Source organism: Balaenoptera acutorostrata, chromosome 3, assembly GCF_949987535.1.
Source record: "Balaenoptera acutorostrata chromosome 3, mBalAcu1.1, whole genome shotgun sequence".
Taxonomy (NCBI): Eukaryota; Metazoa; Chordata; class Mammalia; order Artiodactyla; family Balaenopteridae; genus Balaenoptera; species Balaenoptera acutorostrata.
Genome location: NC_080066.1, coordinates 153,019,267 through 153,036,092, shown reverse-complemented (window position 1 = coordinate 153,036,092; position 16,826 = coordinate 153,019,267). Strand labels below are relative to the sequence as shown.

Sequence of the window (16,826 nt, the reverse complement as noted above, 5' to 3'; positions counted from 1 at the left end):
TGCCGGGATCCAGGCCGAGCGGTGAGAGCTCCAAAGGTCTACGCTGTGTTTAGAAAGCCCTTTCCATGGAGGTTCCCAGAGAGAAGAAAGGCAGGGACAAGACAGCATGGTCACAGTATGGGCTCACTATCACCGGCTTTGTGTCCGTGAGTTGCTTCCTTTTGGGCAGTGACTTTATCCTCCGGCCGCCACATCTAGGATTCCACTGCAGGGCAGGGGTCAGGGTTTAGTGGCCTGAGGGACAGAGGCGGCAGGCCGGAGGCATGTGGGCTCCCTACAGCTCTCTCTTCCCTCTCCTCCTCTTAGATGTGAATGAATGTGATGACTTGAACGGGCCTGCAGCACTCTGTGTCCATGGTCACTGCGAGAACACGGAGGGCTCCTACCGCTGCCACTGCCCCCCAGGTTATGTTGCCGAGGCAGGCCCCCCACGCTGCACCGCCAAGGAGTAGCAGCGAGGGGTCAGTGCAGGCAGTTACCTGGAAATGGGCCCTGGCCACAGGCGGGGCCTTGAGGAAGCTTTCCTAGTTGGGGAGACGACATGAAGACACCGGGCAGCAGGCCCTGCAGCCAGCTCCCAGCCAGCCTCACCTGCTTTTCATCTCCCCCAGCTTCAGCTCTGGCTGTGAGCTTCTGTCACCAACTCCACACCGCCATGCCCTTGCTTGGCTCAAACACCACCAAATGCTTTAATGCTTCAACCACTGGCCGTGAGGCCCAGTCTGCCATCTGTCCTGGCCTTGCTATGGGATGCTTACCAAAGGATGGCCCTGAACCAGCCCCTCAAGCTGTGCAAACATGCAAGGTCCTTCGGCCTCACACTGCACACACCCTTTTCCAGCCATGATCCACGTATCATCCTGATGATTCCACACCTGGATCAGAGGCTACATCTGCCCTGGGATGGTCCTTCAGAATCTATCAAGCCGAAAAGGATTGGGGGGAGTTTGGGGAGTGACTCCAATGCCTCCTCCCAAGAACCATCACCACCACTCAGCCAATCTGGTCTGGGCCAGTTGTGCCACATCTCCACCCTGTTGCCAGTTCTGTGGCCCCGGGGAAGGGCAGAAGATCCCCTCATCTCAGAGAAGCAAGACTGATACTATATTGCTAGTAAGAGACACAGATGAAAGGGAGCAAGGAGCCTGAGAAAGCAGCAAAAAGGCAATGTAAAAAAATATGGGGAGTTGATAAAAAAAAGGGGGAGTCAGGGCTTTATACAAGTCTAAAGAAAATATTCAGTAGCTTCAGGTAAATAAACATTCAGAATCTACCCAGCAATAGCTCCTGTACACCACAGCAGGGGCTGCCACAAAGCAGGGTGCCCACCTCCGAAGACCTCTGTTAAATACATACTGCTTCTTACAGGAAGCAAATCTCTCCTGGGCTCTCCTTTTGTGGACACCAGTTTGATGTGCTAAAAATAAAGAGGTCTATTTTCTAGCTTATGAAATACAGTGTAATCTTGTTTAGGGGAAGCGAGATTTCCTATGTTGTTTCTTCTCTCTACTCAGAGGCCTCTGTCCTCTTGCCCTTCATAAAACGGCTGGCTGGCATCCCACTGAGTTTACAAGTAGAGACTCACTCCAACCTTGGCTAGCTGGGAGTTTAAAACCACGGTGGAATAAAGAAATGTACATCTGGGCTCTTCTGTTTTTGTTTTTATTTCATATTAAACCAAATTTATAAACCAAATTTCTTGGCTGAGTCTAAATGTTAGAGATGAGGCTGTGCTACCCCCTCACCAGCTCTGCCGACAGCCTATGATTGGGTTCCAATATCCAATAGGAAAAGGTTCTTTCCTCTTCCAAGACAAAGAAAGCTCTGACTTTGCATTTCTCTGATGAATGGCAATGTAAATGAACAAGGCTCTGAGCGCCTGAAGACATGGAGATGAATGCTCTTTTCTTAATCTGTCCTGTCCTACCTGCTGCTCTGTCAGCCATCACAAAATAACTTATTGAATGCTTGCTATGTGCCAGGCCTGTGTTGAATGCTGTACACAAATTTCATTTAATCATCCAACAATCCTACTTACTATTTTTACTCCCAATTTACAGATGAGGAACTTGGACTTACAAAGCTTAAATAATTTGTTCTAGGTCACTATACTAGTTGAGATGTTCTCAGCAGACAAAAATATATAGTTCTTAAACATATGAAAATATTCTGACCTTCATTCATAATAAAAAGAAATACAAGTTAAAACTACACTGAGACACTTTTTTAAACTGTCAGATTGGCAAAGATTTAAGTTTGTTAAAACTCCTAGTTGGCAAGCACCTGGGGAAAGAGGTACTCACGTACATAGCTGACAGGAGTATATATTGACAAAACTTCTGAAGAGGATAATACGGCAATGTCTTTCAAAATTATAAAAGCACGTACTCTTCAAATCAGTAGTTCCACTTCTTGGAATTTAACCTTCAGATATATTCTCACCAAATGTAAACTGACATATGTAAGAGGTTATTTATTATAGCATTATTTGTAATAGCAAAAGGTTAGAAGCAATTAATTGCTATGGAGCCCTAATAAAAAAAAAAAAGTGTCTCTAAATGCCTGGGTAAGATTTCCAAAATAGATTAAGGGAAAAAGGAAGGTTATACAACAAAGTGAAGCCTACGCTGCTATTGCTATTTGTCTAAAACAGAGGGGGAAAAGAATTGGATATCTGCTAACCTCATCCTTGCCACTCCACCTCACACGCCATATTTCAGAGAACTCACCATTCCTCAATATAGCCTTCGGACACTGCACTTTCTTAAATGCTGTCCCCACTGCTCCTCCTCTCACCCTCACCTTCCTGTTCGCCCTTCCCAAGATACTTCACGCATTACACATACTTCCTTGTATTAGAAACACAAATGGCACACTGTGCATGCTGTTCTGCACTTTTTTAACTTAATACATACTTGCACATAAATGGCTGTCTCATTCTATTTTATAACTGTATACTTCTCCATTGAACGGATAAATCATAATTTATTTAATCAGTCCCCTATTAATGGATATTTCCACTGTTTCCTATTTTTTGCTATTAAAAATAATGGTGTAATGAACATTCTTGTGCATATGTTATTTCACATTTTATCTACGGAATTGTACCTGTGGGCTAAATTCTTAGAAACAAGGGTAGTTGATGGGGAGGGCACCAGAGTGGATGGGCACAGGATTGGGAGACTTCACTGTATTCCCTTTTGTGTCTTTTTGAATTTTGTACCATATGTCTTACCTATTCAAAAATAAAATATTTTTAAATACAGCTGCTGGACATAGACTGCTTAAATGCTCCCTCTCTTTATATACTTATCTGACTATATTTTACAATTAAAGCCAGATGATAATTATTTCAAAACTTCTTAAAGCAAACTTCCTTTAAAGAGCCCTGCGGCATTTCTGTGGAGAAATGGCAAACAAGGATTTTAAAAGAGCAATCATAAACATCAATGCAAGATATCTAGAAAAGTAGAGGAGTTTCCTGCTTTTGAGACAAACATGCAAGGCCATGATAATGTTGCAAGGGACAGTGTTAGGCTCTGCCCACTGCAGGGTGTCAGTTCAGGGCCAGAGTTCACGGGAGGGCTACCCCATGACAGTCAGTGCTGCCCACTTCTCTGTATAGGATGCTCCTGCCAAATGTCGACCCTCCGCTCACGCTTTATGACAAAAGACCAAAAGAATGGGGCACAATTCTCAGAAGAAAAGTTAGAGAAAGAAGAGTATCTTCTTGGACACCTACCTTAGTAGTCCTTCCTAATCTCTTACTTCTGAATCCCTTGTAACTGGTCAACATTCCCAAAGAAACTAAGGGTGGGTGGGACACCTATAGTTTATATACCACTGGTCACTATCAATCATGTAACTGAAGAGTATGATTCCGCAACAAGGAAAGATCTGGATGTTGACCAAGAAGCCCCCCTCTTTTGAGCCGACAACATAAAGATTCACACATAAAGCAGAGGGAGGGCTCCTGTGCCTTCAGTTCTTACACAATTATGTTTGGCTATGGCAATGGTGGGGCATGTTGCCCCAGGCAGTCACTAGCTTATGAAGTTAAATAAAACCAATTCTGCAATAATTAGCGTCTTGATAACCTCCCCTCAAAGTAATAGGGAGGCAAAAAAAATCTTCCAGCTGATACTGGAAGAGTACAACATTTTCCTAAATGAACTGCACAGTGAGGAAAATTTGTGAAAACGTCTGCTGGCTTTTACGGCCTGCCAGGAAGAGGGCATCTGGTCAGAAGAGCCTGCAGAAGATCTTAAACCTATTTTACCACCACTTACTATTATTCCAAGCCAACTGCCCTGTCCCCTTGATGCTATCAACTCCCCCTGCCCTGTGTTCTTAAAATTTCTACATTGCCCTCCTCCAATGGGGACCTCTTGTCACCACCTCAGGTTTCCCTATGAAGCTTTTCCAGTGTGATAAGGTGATTCCTCCCTAACCCACCCTTTGTAAACACAAAATTCCAATTCTTCCGTTAATAGGAGGTATTTACACATGGTCAATCAAAGAGACCCTGTTCCTGCCTAACTGACCACTGGAATTTAATTGTTTATTGAACAACTAAAGCTATTATGCCTGTGCTAAGACCACCGTATAAATAAATAACCCACAAAAATATCATGGAAGAAGAGGTTTAACACCTAAAATTAACAAAATCTCCTTCTAAGAAGGATGAAAGGACTTAGTCTGAGCTGAAAATCTTATTAGGCCCAGGTATTGGCGGCAACTTTCAATGGCTTACCAGAGTTACACACAGACACTTCCACAGTATGCTGCTTTCTGCCCCCTTCCATGCATATCTGCTAAAAAAAAAAACTGCTTAGGTTTCTGAGTGTCCCCTTCTTTCATCTTTGTACACACTGCACACACGATAGGTTTGTCTTCTCTAAGTCCTAGGTTTTCCCATATTGAAAATGTAAGTATGAAGTTTCTGTCTCAGATATTTTGTCTCTAAATTCTGTATTTCTATTTTTCTAATGGTAAATTCTTTATTGAATGACCTTAATTCCAATCCAGTCTATAAAAGTTTCAGTCCAGTCCAGAAATACAAGATTTGCTGACATGAGCTTTTAGGCTCTCCAGGAAAAGATGGGTTTAACCAATAATCCTGACAGAATCAACTTGGTTGTGGTTTCCCCAGCATTAGCATTCATTAATCATGTCATGGTGGTGGTGGTGGTGTTTTTATCTTGTTTTAGTTGTCTGTCCATGCAGTTCTGGCTGCCCCAGCTCCGTCACACACAAACCGCGATTATTTCTAGCTCTTTAGCCTATTTAAGTGCTATACCAAACAAGTACTTTAAAATTCATTGGAATTTGTGGCTAAAAAGCTCTTCTTTCAGTGACTCTAAAGTAAGATTACCAAGTTTAACAAATATACAGGATACCCAGTTAAATTTGAATCTCAGATAAACAACAAATAATTTCTAGTATTTAGACACACTTATACTAAAAATTATTTGCTACTTATCTGAAATTCATATTTAAATGGGCATCCTGCATTTTATCTGGTAGTCCAAACTAAAAAAAAAAAAAAAAAAAAAAAAAAAATCCCCAAGTATCTATTATCTATGCCAAGAAAGGGACCAATTCCTGCTATGCAATGAGACCAGAAACATTTTACACCATAAGGTAAGTGAAGCAACATATTCTAAAAAGATTCAGTCACTAAAAGATCAAAGAAGCTTAAAATGTCTGTGTGAATATGGAGTATGGAGGCTATTTGTCAAACAATTCAAGTATCAGTGAGGTTTAGGTCCAAGTTTTCTGGGTGATGGGCGATTGGTTTTGTGAATCTAGCAGATTCATGAATATGAGAGGAAAATGTATCTGCTGTAACAAATGGGAAGCAGAGAATGGGCTGCATAGAAAATAAGGGTAAGTCAACTAGCACATTCAGGAAGGATGAGGTGAAAAAGATAACATTTCATTTGCCTTTTTCATCCTCTCTGGCCTAGTAACCAGTGTTCAACCTACCCAATCTGTGACCCTGATCCACAACACAAGTAATTAAGGACTTTCTTTAAAATGAAGCTTTTGTACATAGCTACACACATATGTACAAGTAGCTCTGAAGGCCAGAGAATTCCAAATTCTGGAACCTTGGAGGCTCTACAGATGATACTGGTTTCAACAAGTTACTAAATCTTAGGTAATATGCTAAGTCTTAGCATCTACAGGCTTGGCCTTACAACTGTGTGGGAGAAATTAACTCAAGAGTAAAAGCTTCACATTCTGAAAATAAATAGTGGTGAAACACAGCATTCCTGGATTGAGGGAAATCAAATTGTGAGAGGGACATGATTGGAAGGAAACCTCTAGAATTATTCTAATCCCAGGTTCCTCAAATCCGTAGCGATGATAGTAATCTCTGGGTCACCTGTCATCACATCAAAGTTTGACAGAGAAGGATGACCCACAGGAGCAGCCTTGCTGTGCTTGAGGATTGTTCAACACTTGAAATGAGCTTCGGATCAGTTCTTGGCTGAAGTCCACATGGGCCCCTTTCACGAAGGCCAAGCTATCAGAGTCAACCACCACTCTTGCCCCACCCTGTTCAAATACCCTGAAAAGATGGGAGGAAGGCATTAATGAATATCATACACACCAAAAACATAACACCCTCTGAGCCCAGAGATGCACATCCTCTGTTTTCTGAAATACTAGAGGAAGCTTCCCTTATTACCCCTAACAGGTGCTGATCTTCTTTGAGGCAAAAAGATTCAACGGAATGAATACTACGAAATGTTTAGCGATTTAAGCCTGGAATCTTTCTAGTCCAGCCTGACCCTCTACCAACTACCCTATGCACCTAGACGGGCCAGTTTTCCTCCTATGACTTAGTTATTTTGAATCAAGACAACAAATCTTCACTGTATCCCCACTGTGTGAGAAGGGTGATGTTAAATTATCCTTAGCAAACGTTTTAAATGTGGAATAAAAGTGCACCTTAAACTGAAGACACTTTTATCCCTCCTGCACATTCTCTGGGAACCCACCCCTTTCTCCTTGCCTGTCGTCGGGGTTGATAACTGTATCCAGTGAAAATCTGTATTGGAATCCGGAGCATCCACCTCCCTCCACCTCCAGCCTGAGGAATTCTGACCCTTCGGTGATTTCCAGAAGCCTCTGAAATGCAGGAAGGGGGGGTCAAGAATGCCAGGCAAGGGGAGAGAGAAAGGTGGGCCACGGGGAGATCCCCCCACTCCCGGCCCTCGCCCGCCACCGCTGCCCCGCGTCCGGCCTCTTACCTGGACGCAGCTGTCGGTGAGGTGGATCTGCCCTTCGCCAGCTTCGGGGCTGGAGGACGACAGTTCCCGAAGCGCCCGAGGTCCGCGGGAGGCCGCGAGGAGCCTGCTGCGCAAGGGGGGAGGGTGAGCCTGGGAGCAGAGAGGCACCTGGCGCCCTCCAGCTGGACAGCCTCAAGCCAAACCTGAAGTCCCTCCAGCTGGACAGCCTCACGCCAAACCTTCACCTCCCCCGCGAGCCTTAGCTTCCCCTTAGTCCTGGAGGCGCAGAACCAAACACCCTTCCCAGGTGCTTTTCTAGGCTTGGTACCTGCCCCCTTACCAGGGAGTGACTGCTCTCAGAGCCGCAGCGGTTAGACACAACCCTCTAACGGCCGCCATTTTCTTCCACAAGCACCGCCCCTCGCATTGTCCCAATCCCCTTCTGCTTCTGGGCCTCGGGAAGCGGGATCCACAGAGACCCCGCCTCTGAGCACACCTATTGGGTGGTGGAGGAGGAGGGGGGATTTGATTGGCTAGAAATGCTCCCATTGCGGAAGCGGGGACGCACCCACAAAGCCGGGACGGAGCATTGGAGAGAGGGGCCGGGCCGGAGGGAGATGGAAGCCGGCTGGCCCGGCAGCAGAGCGGACCGGATGGGCGGAGTTTGCGAATGTCTGGGACACCGTGTCTGGCTCCCTGGAGCCGGGGGCGGGGCGCGGGCAGGCCTCGGACCCGGTTGCTGGTGACCGGTCTCCTGACGGGGCTCCTCCCCCGGCCCGCCCCTGAAGGTTTATCTTGTGACCGCGGAGTCTGGTTCTTCTTACCTTGAGCTTGCGGTCTTAGCTGCGATGCGTTTCTTGTGCGCCGCGCTCCTGTTCCTGGCACTCAGCGCCTCCGCCCTGGCCGAGCCGGTGCATTTCAAGGACTGCGGTGAGCCCCGGGGCCGGCCTGAGGTTCCCTCACCCTCTGCGGGAGCCCCCGACAGAACCCGGTGCTAAGATCTCCGAGCTAGGTTGTGTGGGTCCCGCGGGCGGCCAGGCTCAGCCTCGGACCCCTCGTGGAGTGGGCTGGAGTGGGTTGGGGTAGGGGACAGGGTGCTGGCCTGGATGAAACCCGACCACTCACAACTTTTCTCCTTCCTTGGAACTTGTGTTTGGGGTCCCAGCACATTCCTGGAGGTGGGCCTTTTGCTGAAGTTTCCTAAAGATTGTAGGGCAAACAACCGAAGGTCCATGTGCAGCGTTGGGCGTAAGGGGTGAGGCGCAAAACTGCTTTTTATTTATGCCTTGTGTCTTGGATGTCCTCTGCCTCTCCACTCCTTTTGCTTTTTTAAATTTCCCTTTTGCTGACAAGTCGAAAGTCAGTTCTCCTTTTCATGAGTTATTCCGTTAGGGCGTCCTTTGGACTATGGAATTTTGTGATTCTTACCAGTTTTCCCCTCCTATTTATAGAACTCATGTTTCTGGTCACAACTTGTGATGCATAACCCTCTCATGCAGCTGTGGTTGGAATCTTTGTTGAGAAACACAACAGGGGGTAGAAATTGTGAGTTCCTTCAGTCAAGTCTATCAAATTGTTTGAGCAGAACTTTTCTGAAGTGGAGAGGTGTAGTAATAAATGCAAGAGGCATGAAACGGATTTTATAAAATTTATGAGCTGGAAGGAAACTTAGAGTTCCTATAGTAAATCATTGAATTCCAGAGATGTTAGGTTACTTACTCAGTCATACAGCAGAATGGCAACCAGAATAAATTTGCTCCTTCGTATCCAGTGCCCAGATAATAGTAACTGCTTAATAAATATTTGTTGGAAAAGTAAATGAGGGAAGAAATACTCTTTCCACTATATCTCCAAAATTCATGTTGAGGCAAAAGCAAAGCTGGGGGCTAGGAGACAGGTGTGATTAAGGAATAAAAATTGCTTGCCTATTTATACTTAACAAATGCTGTTCCACTGAACTAGGAGACTGGCATTTGAAAGATCCTATTATCACCTCAAATTACTGCCTTTCCCTCCATTAAACGTAGTGGCCAACATTTGGATGAAGACACTGTTAACTTTATTGTCACTCAACTCTCACAATCTATTTTACAGATGAGGAAACAGGCACATAAAGGTACTTGCTCAAGTTCTTACAGCAGTAAGGAACCAGGTTCCTAGTAAGCAGTATGAAACTAGTGGGTGTTTGTGAGTCACTTTCACAATGTTTCAACAGTAACATTAACATTAAAAAGGGGGGGGGGACTCGCCTGTCCGTCCAGTGGTTAAGGCTCCACGCTTACACTGCAGGGGGCACGGGTTTGATCCCTGGTCAGGAAACTAAGATCCTGCAAGCCGCGCAGCGCGGCCAAAAAAATTAAAAATTAAAAAAAGAAAAACAACTAAAGAAACTAAATCCTGACATTGTTCTGCTCATGTGAAAAAAGCAGCTGTTAGACCTATGGCAAAAACCTCTTAAGGGAAGGAGAGTTTCAGTTACAGACTTTCAATTTACTTTTGAATTGGGAAATACAGTGTAAAAACTTCAGTGCCCACATCAAAAGGTTTTTTGAGTCCCACTCTATGCCCCCTTTCCCCGAAGTGGTATTTCCTCAAGTGAGAAATGGGGCCAAGCGAACTAGTTTTGCAATTTTTGCAGGTTAGGACTGAGAAGTTTGCTCTATTGACATTGGAAATCCAGGAATGTCTTGTCAGCAAAAATAAAACTGGATGAAGGAGCTACAAGTACTGCCCTCTACTCAGTTCCTACTAGATCAAGTGACCCAGCCTTGAAAGAAACTAGAAGTTGAAAGCTTCAGCATAAGCACTGATTTTCAATAAGCTGTTGACTAAAATTCCGGATATTTTTTTTCCTGGCCATAGACGATAGGACAGAGTGGAAGGGAGTGCTTAAAGAAGAGAATCTTGTATTTATTGTTTGAGAACTTTGCCATGATGGAGAAGCAAGTTGGGGATAGGGAACTGCAAAGTATGATTTACAGACCTAGCTGGAGCAGTGTTAGTCAATACGACATAACTCTTCCACCCAAGAGCAGGCAGATAATGTGCTCTCAACCTGCCATTTCCTTTCTGTCTTCATGCGTTCTACTTCTGAGACAGAGTCCATATTGTCTAGATCCATAATTTCTACCCACAAAGTAAATTTGAGGTGAGAGGCTCACCTTTTGTATGAAAGGGAAACTTGCTAACCCACCCAGGAGCAGCTACTCTAGATTGAATTCATGGACTAAATCCCAATATGATAGTAATAGTGAATACCTATATAGCATTACTATGTTCCAAGCACTTATTTCAGAACTATATGTGTATTAGCTCACCTACCCTATGAGGTAGGTACCATTATTAGCCCCCAGAGAGGCTAAGTATCTTGCCTTAAGGTTCCATAGTAAGTAATGGAGCCAGTGAGATTTCAAAGCCAGTTGTCGGATCCCAGAGTCTAGCTGTCAGCAGTGGTATATGAGTGGCGGAGCTTAAGCTTACCCTGTTGTTTACTTGCATTCTCTGCCATTCAGCTGTCTGGTTTCAGGGGCCTGGATGAAGTAAGGAGATTCTTAAAGATTTGTACTTAACCTTTTTTGGTCAAGGTATTTTTGTCCTTGTTTAGACTGAAAAAAAAAAAGGACACACACCCTGCCTCAAAGACACTTATTCTGAAGAACACAGGTTCCAGAGTGGAATGTACTACAGGTGCATGCTTAAAATTGTTCTCATTGGTAGGAGTATACAAAGCTCAGAGACCACTGATTTGGAGAGCTACCAGGACAGGATTGAAAGATGGTAGGGAAGGGCAGTTAGGGAGCAGCCAGTCTCAAGATTCCAAATGGAAACAGTAGCCGTGCAACCTGAGCCATCGCTTATGCCGTGTGTGCTGCTTTAAAATCCTGTGTCAGGATGGAAGGAAGGGTGGGGATGACTTTCCCTGGAATAGCCCTCCCAGGATATAGAGCAGGGGAGCTGACTAGGTATACACAATAATTTCTTTAATTCCCTTTCACCTGTCAAATGTGAACAGTTTCCCGGGGACCACGGATGGTCGGAGAAAGAACTCACCCCCATTGGGAAGGCAGAGCACCTTCCCGTTAGGTAAGAGACAGCCTAGGTGGTTTGTTTTCCCACCCATTTCAATAAATTTTTCTTCTTTTGCAGGTTCTGGGGTCGGAGTTATAAAGGAAGTGAATGTGAACCCATGCTCCACCCAGCCCTGCCAACTGCACAAAGGACAGTCTTACAGTGTCAATGTCACGTTCACCAGTAGTGAGTAAAAGTGGCTCTTACCTTCAAATTCATCTTAAAGCATAACATCAATCTCAAATATTGGAATAAGTGTGGGAACATGAGGGAGGGGAATTGCAGTCAGGAATTCTGTGACCTGCCTCTCAATGGGCAAAGCTTGGATTCACTATGCTCTTACACTATGCTCCCTTCTCATACTGGGTTCCCATATGCCTGTTTCTCGGAATCCATAATTGCCAGACTCCCTTCGAGCAAACAGGGGGATTTCCATATTTTCACAGGTCAAAGAAGACAGCTTTGCTTCTCTGTGCCCTATTTTGGTCCATATTGCACAGTGGATTTCATGGGAATGTCAACTCTGCTTAGCTACTGACTGCAGAGTGTTAGTACAGACCCCAACCCTGTAGACTCTGGAACACCTCCAAAGTGTTATTTCAAGCAATACATCTTCCGGCTGTTAAGTCTATATTCTGCCTGAAAATATAGGAACAATTAATATTTAGCCTCTGTAAGGTTTGGGGAGCTCACTGGTGACCCAAGAAACAATCAAGAAGCTTTCTTCTTCAACTTGAAGACATGTTATTGGAACTTGTTTCTTTCTGGTACCACATTCATTTCCTTCAGATTCCCAGGAATCTAGACAATGTGAAAATCTCTGTTTCTAGAAAGAACATCTACCTTGAATCTTTCCCTCATTTTCTATCCTATGGAACTAGACTAGACAGACTAATTAGGAACTTTGAAATTTCTATCATCTCTTGTTTGTAAGCCTAAAGACAGCTCTAAGTCCTAGAGTTGTTATCTCTCCTGGACAATACCCTGTCCCCTCTATTGTTCCAAACCAAAAAAGTACCTTCTAAACAAAAGTAATTCCCAACCCAGACAGAAAGAAAGAAGCAGAGCCAATGCTCTGGATCTCCAGAAGAACCTAATAGCGCATAACTCCAGTTGCCCTAATTTTAGTATATTTATTTCTCCTGCCCAACTTGCAATATGGAGGGTAGAGGTTAGCAAGAAATGCTCCTCTTTCTTCTACCCAGTTTCCAAAGGGTTACCGCTTTCACTACTGTTACAGCCCGTGGCATTTCTATGGAGACTCCTCTTCCCTCTTTCCATATTGTCTTCCATTTTATTCTTAATTTCTATCGGAATCTCTTGGACAGGGTATTTGAGAATTCAGAGACCAGTCTCCCCAAACCCTTTAAGATACGCAATACACTTTGACAGAATCTGATGTAAATAGTAAACAAAGTTTACCACCAAAAATCAGTTAGCTTGTTCGATAAAGTTATTTATCCATCCAGGTGGCTCTGATTCTCCTGAGAAACTATGAAGGCAGTGAAGAGCAAGGTGGGGTCAGCAGCAAAGAAAACAGCCCCCGCTGACTGCTTTTTTTTTTTTTTTGTATAATTCAGTAATTTTTCAAGTTTCAGAGTGAATGCTTGCTGTATAGCATTCATAGAGGTACTAAGTATAACTCCAAATAGAAATAGACCCTAGGAATTAAGAGGTACAGAATTGGGTTTGCTATCACAGCAATGCCGTTGCTTGAGAATATGTCTGAATTTTTTATTTAGAGTTTGGAAATAGGCTGTTTCCTTCACCATCTTATTCTCTCTTTTTTTCCTCTTAGGCACTCAGTCTCAAAGTAGCAAAGCCGTGGTGCATGGCATTGTGATGGGCGTCGCAATTCCCTTTCCTATTCCTGAGCCTGATGGTTGTAAGAGTGGAATCAGCTGCCCCATTGAAAAAGACAAGACCTACAGCTACCTGAATAAACTACCCGTGAAGAGTGAATACCCCTCTGTAAGTGACATTGTAGTTGAGGACACCGAAGGTCCTGTGACTAGATTGGAAATCTGAGGAGAGGGGGCAGGAAGAAAAGATTAGAATAGGAATCCTTCATCTCTATGAGGAAGAGTCGGACACCTGGGAGAAAGGAGTGTAGGAATCTTGAGCTGGGGCGGAGAGTTTTCACTGTGTCCCTTTGTTCTTTGTCTCTTGCTTAATGGTCATCCTGGGCCTAACGATGCCTTTTTTATATACAGTATTTCACTGGATTCTTGTGACCACCTACGTAGAGGTGATACTATTCCCATTTTACAGATGAAGAGATGTTAGCCTCCAATGCTATGCAGTATGAACAGAGTCCATTCTGCCAAGAATTACAGCCTAGATTGAGACCCAGGTCTCATGATTCCAAAACCTGTGCAATGTTACAAGATTTTAGCTAGGTACCAAATAGTTCAAGATTTCAAGTAGCCAGAGCATTGTCATCAGAAAAACCTGGTTTCTCCACTAATCTCTTAACAAGAAAGCAGTAATTTATTAGGTCTGTAGCAGAGCGGTGGCTTTTTCCTCTGCTTTCTCTCCTCTACCACCACCACCCCCAACCTTCACCTCTGACTCGCCCTTCTGTACCTACTTCTTTTTCTACCAAACACATGTGAGATAGAGCCTGCTGGAATGAGCCTGTGTTAACAATATGAATCTTGATAAGAATGGAGGAAGTAAAGGGATTACTTTTTTTCCATGAAGAAAAAGAGCTGTATTTCTTAAAAGGAGATCAAGTAGAACCAGGAGCAATCTGGCCATTTATTTCCTAGAAACAGCAAGTAATTAAAAGACATTCTAAAAAGACTCAAATATAGGGAGTCTGTGCTTAAGAGGTATCAGAGACCCTAAAGGTCGGGAAAAGATTTGTAGATTAATTTGCAGAGCAGCCATGTAATCATGGGCATATCTGAGCCTCAGTAACTCAGAGTGTCTAGTTAGGGCCTGATACCGAGTAGGCACTTAATATATGGTAGCTATTGTTAAGTGACATTTCATTTGTTTTTTGTTTGTTGGTGGTTGTTTTTGTTGGTTTTGCCATGCCACGCAGCTTAAGTGACATTTCATTTGAAAACCAGCTTAAACTATGTTAATGTGTGCACTAAGTGAAACAGTAGTTAATGTGTACTAGTCTTGAAAAACTTATCAAACAAGTTTCAAGAAGCTGGGTATCACTGTCACTCAAATGTTGCATTCTGAAGAAACATTTTGAGTACAAAAGAGAGGTTGTAACTAAAAGCAAGTAAGCTTAAGAAAGGACTGGCAAAAAAAAAAAAAAAAAAGAAAGGACTGGCAAAGTGCCAGTGATTTATTAAGAATTAGAAGAGACAGCTCATAGTATGAGTGTAACAAGTCAAGGCAGAGATCTCTGAGGGGGTACATTGTTGGGAAAAAAAAACAGTTTAAGGGCATTAATCAAAACTGTATTGCCACAAAGGTCATTGTCCCTGAAAGTATTCACACAACCCTAAACTTCTTTGAACATCCTTTGTGCTTTGACATTTCCTTTTCCAGCTAACAAGTAAGTTTCCTGAGACCTAGGAATCTAACTTTTTACTCTTCATACTTCATAGGTAAAGTTGGAAAAAGCTGGATCAGGTTGTCAAAATGCATGTGAAATTGTTTAAATGTAAAATTATTTTTCATGGATGGCTTCATTTTTTTTTAATTAATTAATTAATTCATTTTTTTTATTTTGGCTGTGTTGGGTCTTCGTTGCTGCGCGTGGGCTTTCTCTAGTTGCAGCGAGCAGGGGCTACTCTCCGTTGTGGTGCGTGGGCCTCTCATCGCAATGGCTTCTCTTGTTGTGAAGCATGGGCTCTAGGCACACGGGGTTCAGTAGTTGTGACACACGGGCTTAGTTGCTCCGCGGCATGTGGGATCTTCCCCGACCAGGGCTCAAACCTGTGTCCCCCGCGTTGGCAGGCGGATTCTTAACCACTGCGCCACCAGGGAAGTCCTGGCTTCATTTATGTACCATTGATCTCAGAGGGAAAAGAACGCTTTAGAAAATGTATTTGAGAAGCTAACTAGACTAGGATGTGGCACTGCTAACACCAAGTCCTAGGTGTAACTTGGTTTGCCCTTCTAAGCTTAAGGACACGGGCTGTGCCCACATCCCAAGCAGCCTTCATGATGGCATGACTTAAGAAAAGGATGAGGAATTAGGCAGTTTGTTACAATTTACATTTAGGATTCATAGTTAAACCCATTCTAGATTGAGGTGAGGTTCTAGTTTCATTTTTCCCAATTCTTTTTCTCTTTCTCCAGATAAAACTGGTGGTGGAGTGGGAACTTAAGGATGACAACGACCAACGTCTCTTCTGCTGGCAAATCCCAGTACAGATTGAAAGCTAGAGCTATTTGATGCCAATATGTCTGTCTGGGGGTGAGAGAGCACGGGTGGAGGGAGAGGAGGAGAAATAAAGTCTAAACTAAATCAGTGCCATAAGATGAAAGGAATTTCTAGACTGCCGTTCTAGCTTCTCAACCTCCAAAAGCATCTAAGACCGTATTTCCTGAGAGGTCAGAACTGTCGCCCCTGTATTATCCTTTGTAAAAGGGTTGAAGGAAAGAGGAGAAAGTGAGACTGTAGGGATTGATTTAATTGTCTTCGGCGGGTGGGGGGGGGGTTTGTTTGTTTGTTTGTTTTGGTTTGGTTTTTGCTTTTGGAATAAGGAGGGTCTAACCAGACATGATCCAAATGAGGCTGCTTGGGGGATATTGGATAACTTGCCCTAGGGTTACCAGCCCTTGCAGCAAAGCATGGGTTCCAAACCACATCCATCTAGGTGGGATATTACATCTGCAGGTTCCTCATCTCCACATGCCTCGCTGAGTTCAGTGCATCTGGCCAATGAGCTTCCTCACCTCCAGCTCCGCTGCTTCACTGGCCATGACTTGCTCTGCAGTGGTGTCCAGCGCGGTAGTGGAGGGGAGGTATTCTATGACAGAAATTCTCTGCAGTTAGCTCATGTCTCCTTTACTATCTTAGGTGGTTTTCATTAAATGCATCACTTGATTAGCAGATGTTTGATTTTTTTTTTTTTAACAACACTAACTTGTGGCTTCTTTATGCACCTGGGAATGTCCCTTTGAATAAATAAAAACTCGTCAATCTTTTCTTCCGCATTTGGGCTGTGGACACCTGCTTCTTTCACAGAGTATGTTCCCTCAGATCCATGGGAGGTGGACACCTGGTCCCATGGTCCCAGAGTGCAGTACTGTAAAGACATGACTTTCAGAAACTGCCATTTCTCCCTTTCACACAGTTAGGCCTCACCTCTCTGTCTTACACAAAATGACCTTGTTTGCTTCACTTTGCACAGTCTTATGCCACCAAGTGTGCTTGAAAGAAACAGTGAAAGCAAACATCACCTAGTTGAATAACAACATCTGCAAGGTCAGGGCAACTGAATTTGGGGTTGAGGCGGGGAGTAGGAAGTTACAAGTTGGCATAAGCATGGCAATCTTTGGGAACCTCCTGCCTTGAAGAAAGCTTAGAAGCTTTAAAGATGA

The 16,826-nt window shown here is 43.9% G+C and overlaps 3 protein-coding genes across 13 annotated transcripts in view; 2 read left to right on the top strand and 1 right to left on the bottom strand.

Moving 5' to 3' along the window:
• LTBP2 (latent transforming growth factor beta binding protein 2) overlaps positions 1–1,644 on the top strand; it is a 94,617-nt gene extending 92,973 nt beyond the window's left edge. For all 10 annotated transcript variants that reach the window (XM_057542654.1, XM_057542653.1, XM_057542652.1 and 7 more), the window contains one exon: positions 307–1,644. In XM_057542654.1, coding sequence (XP_057398637.1) covers positions 307–452 — 146 coding nt within the window. In that variant the 3' untranslated portion in view covers positions 453–1,644. The remainder of the gene's footprint in view (positions 1–306) is intronic.
• Positions 1,645–1,646: 2 nt separating this feature from the next.
• ISCA2 (iron-sulfur cluster assembly 2) lies at positions 1,647–7,700 on the bottom strand. 2 transcript variants are annotated; one of them, XM_028167080.2, is made up of 4 exons: positions 7,582–7,700; positions 7,263–7,365; positions 7,025–7,140; positions 1,647–6,577 (listed from the first exon to the last, which is right to left on the bottom strand). In XM_028167080.2, the coding sequence occupies exons 1-4, from the start codon at positions 7,638–7,640 to the stop codon at positions 6,403–6,405; spliced, it is 453 nt and encodes a 150-aa protein (XP_028022881.2). In that variant the 5' UTR covers positions 7,641–7,700; the 3' UTR covers positions 1,647–6,402. The 2 variants fall into 2 exon arrangements, with proteins under 2 accessions (XP_028022881.2, XP_007184518.3); XM_007184456.3 differs by having other exon boundaries at positions 7,263–7,368; positions 7,582–7,678.
• Positions 7,701–7,944: 244 nt separating this feature from the next.
• On the top strand, positions 7,945–16,439 carry NPC2 (NPC intracellular cholesterol transporter 2). The gene is made up of 4 exons (XM_057542656.1): positions 7,945–8,171; positions 11,388–11,495; positions 13,108–13,280; positions 15,579–16,439. Exons 1-4 carry the CDS (start codon positions 8,090–8,092, stop codon positions 15,663–15,665), a joined length of 450 nt encoding a protein of 149 aa, XP_057398639.1. The 5' UTR covers positions 7,945–8,089; the 3' UTR covers positions 15,666–16,439.
• The last annotated feature ends 387 nt before the right edge of the window (positions 16,440–16,826 follow it).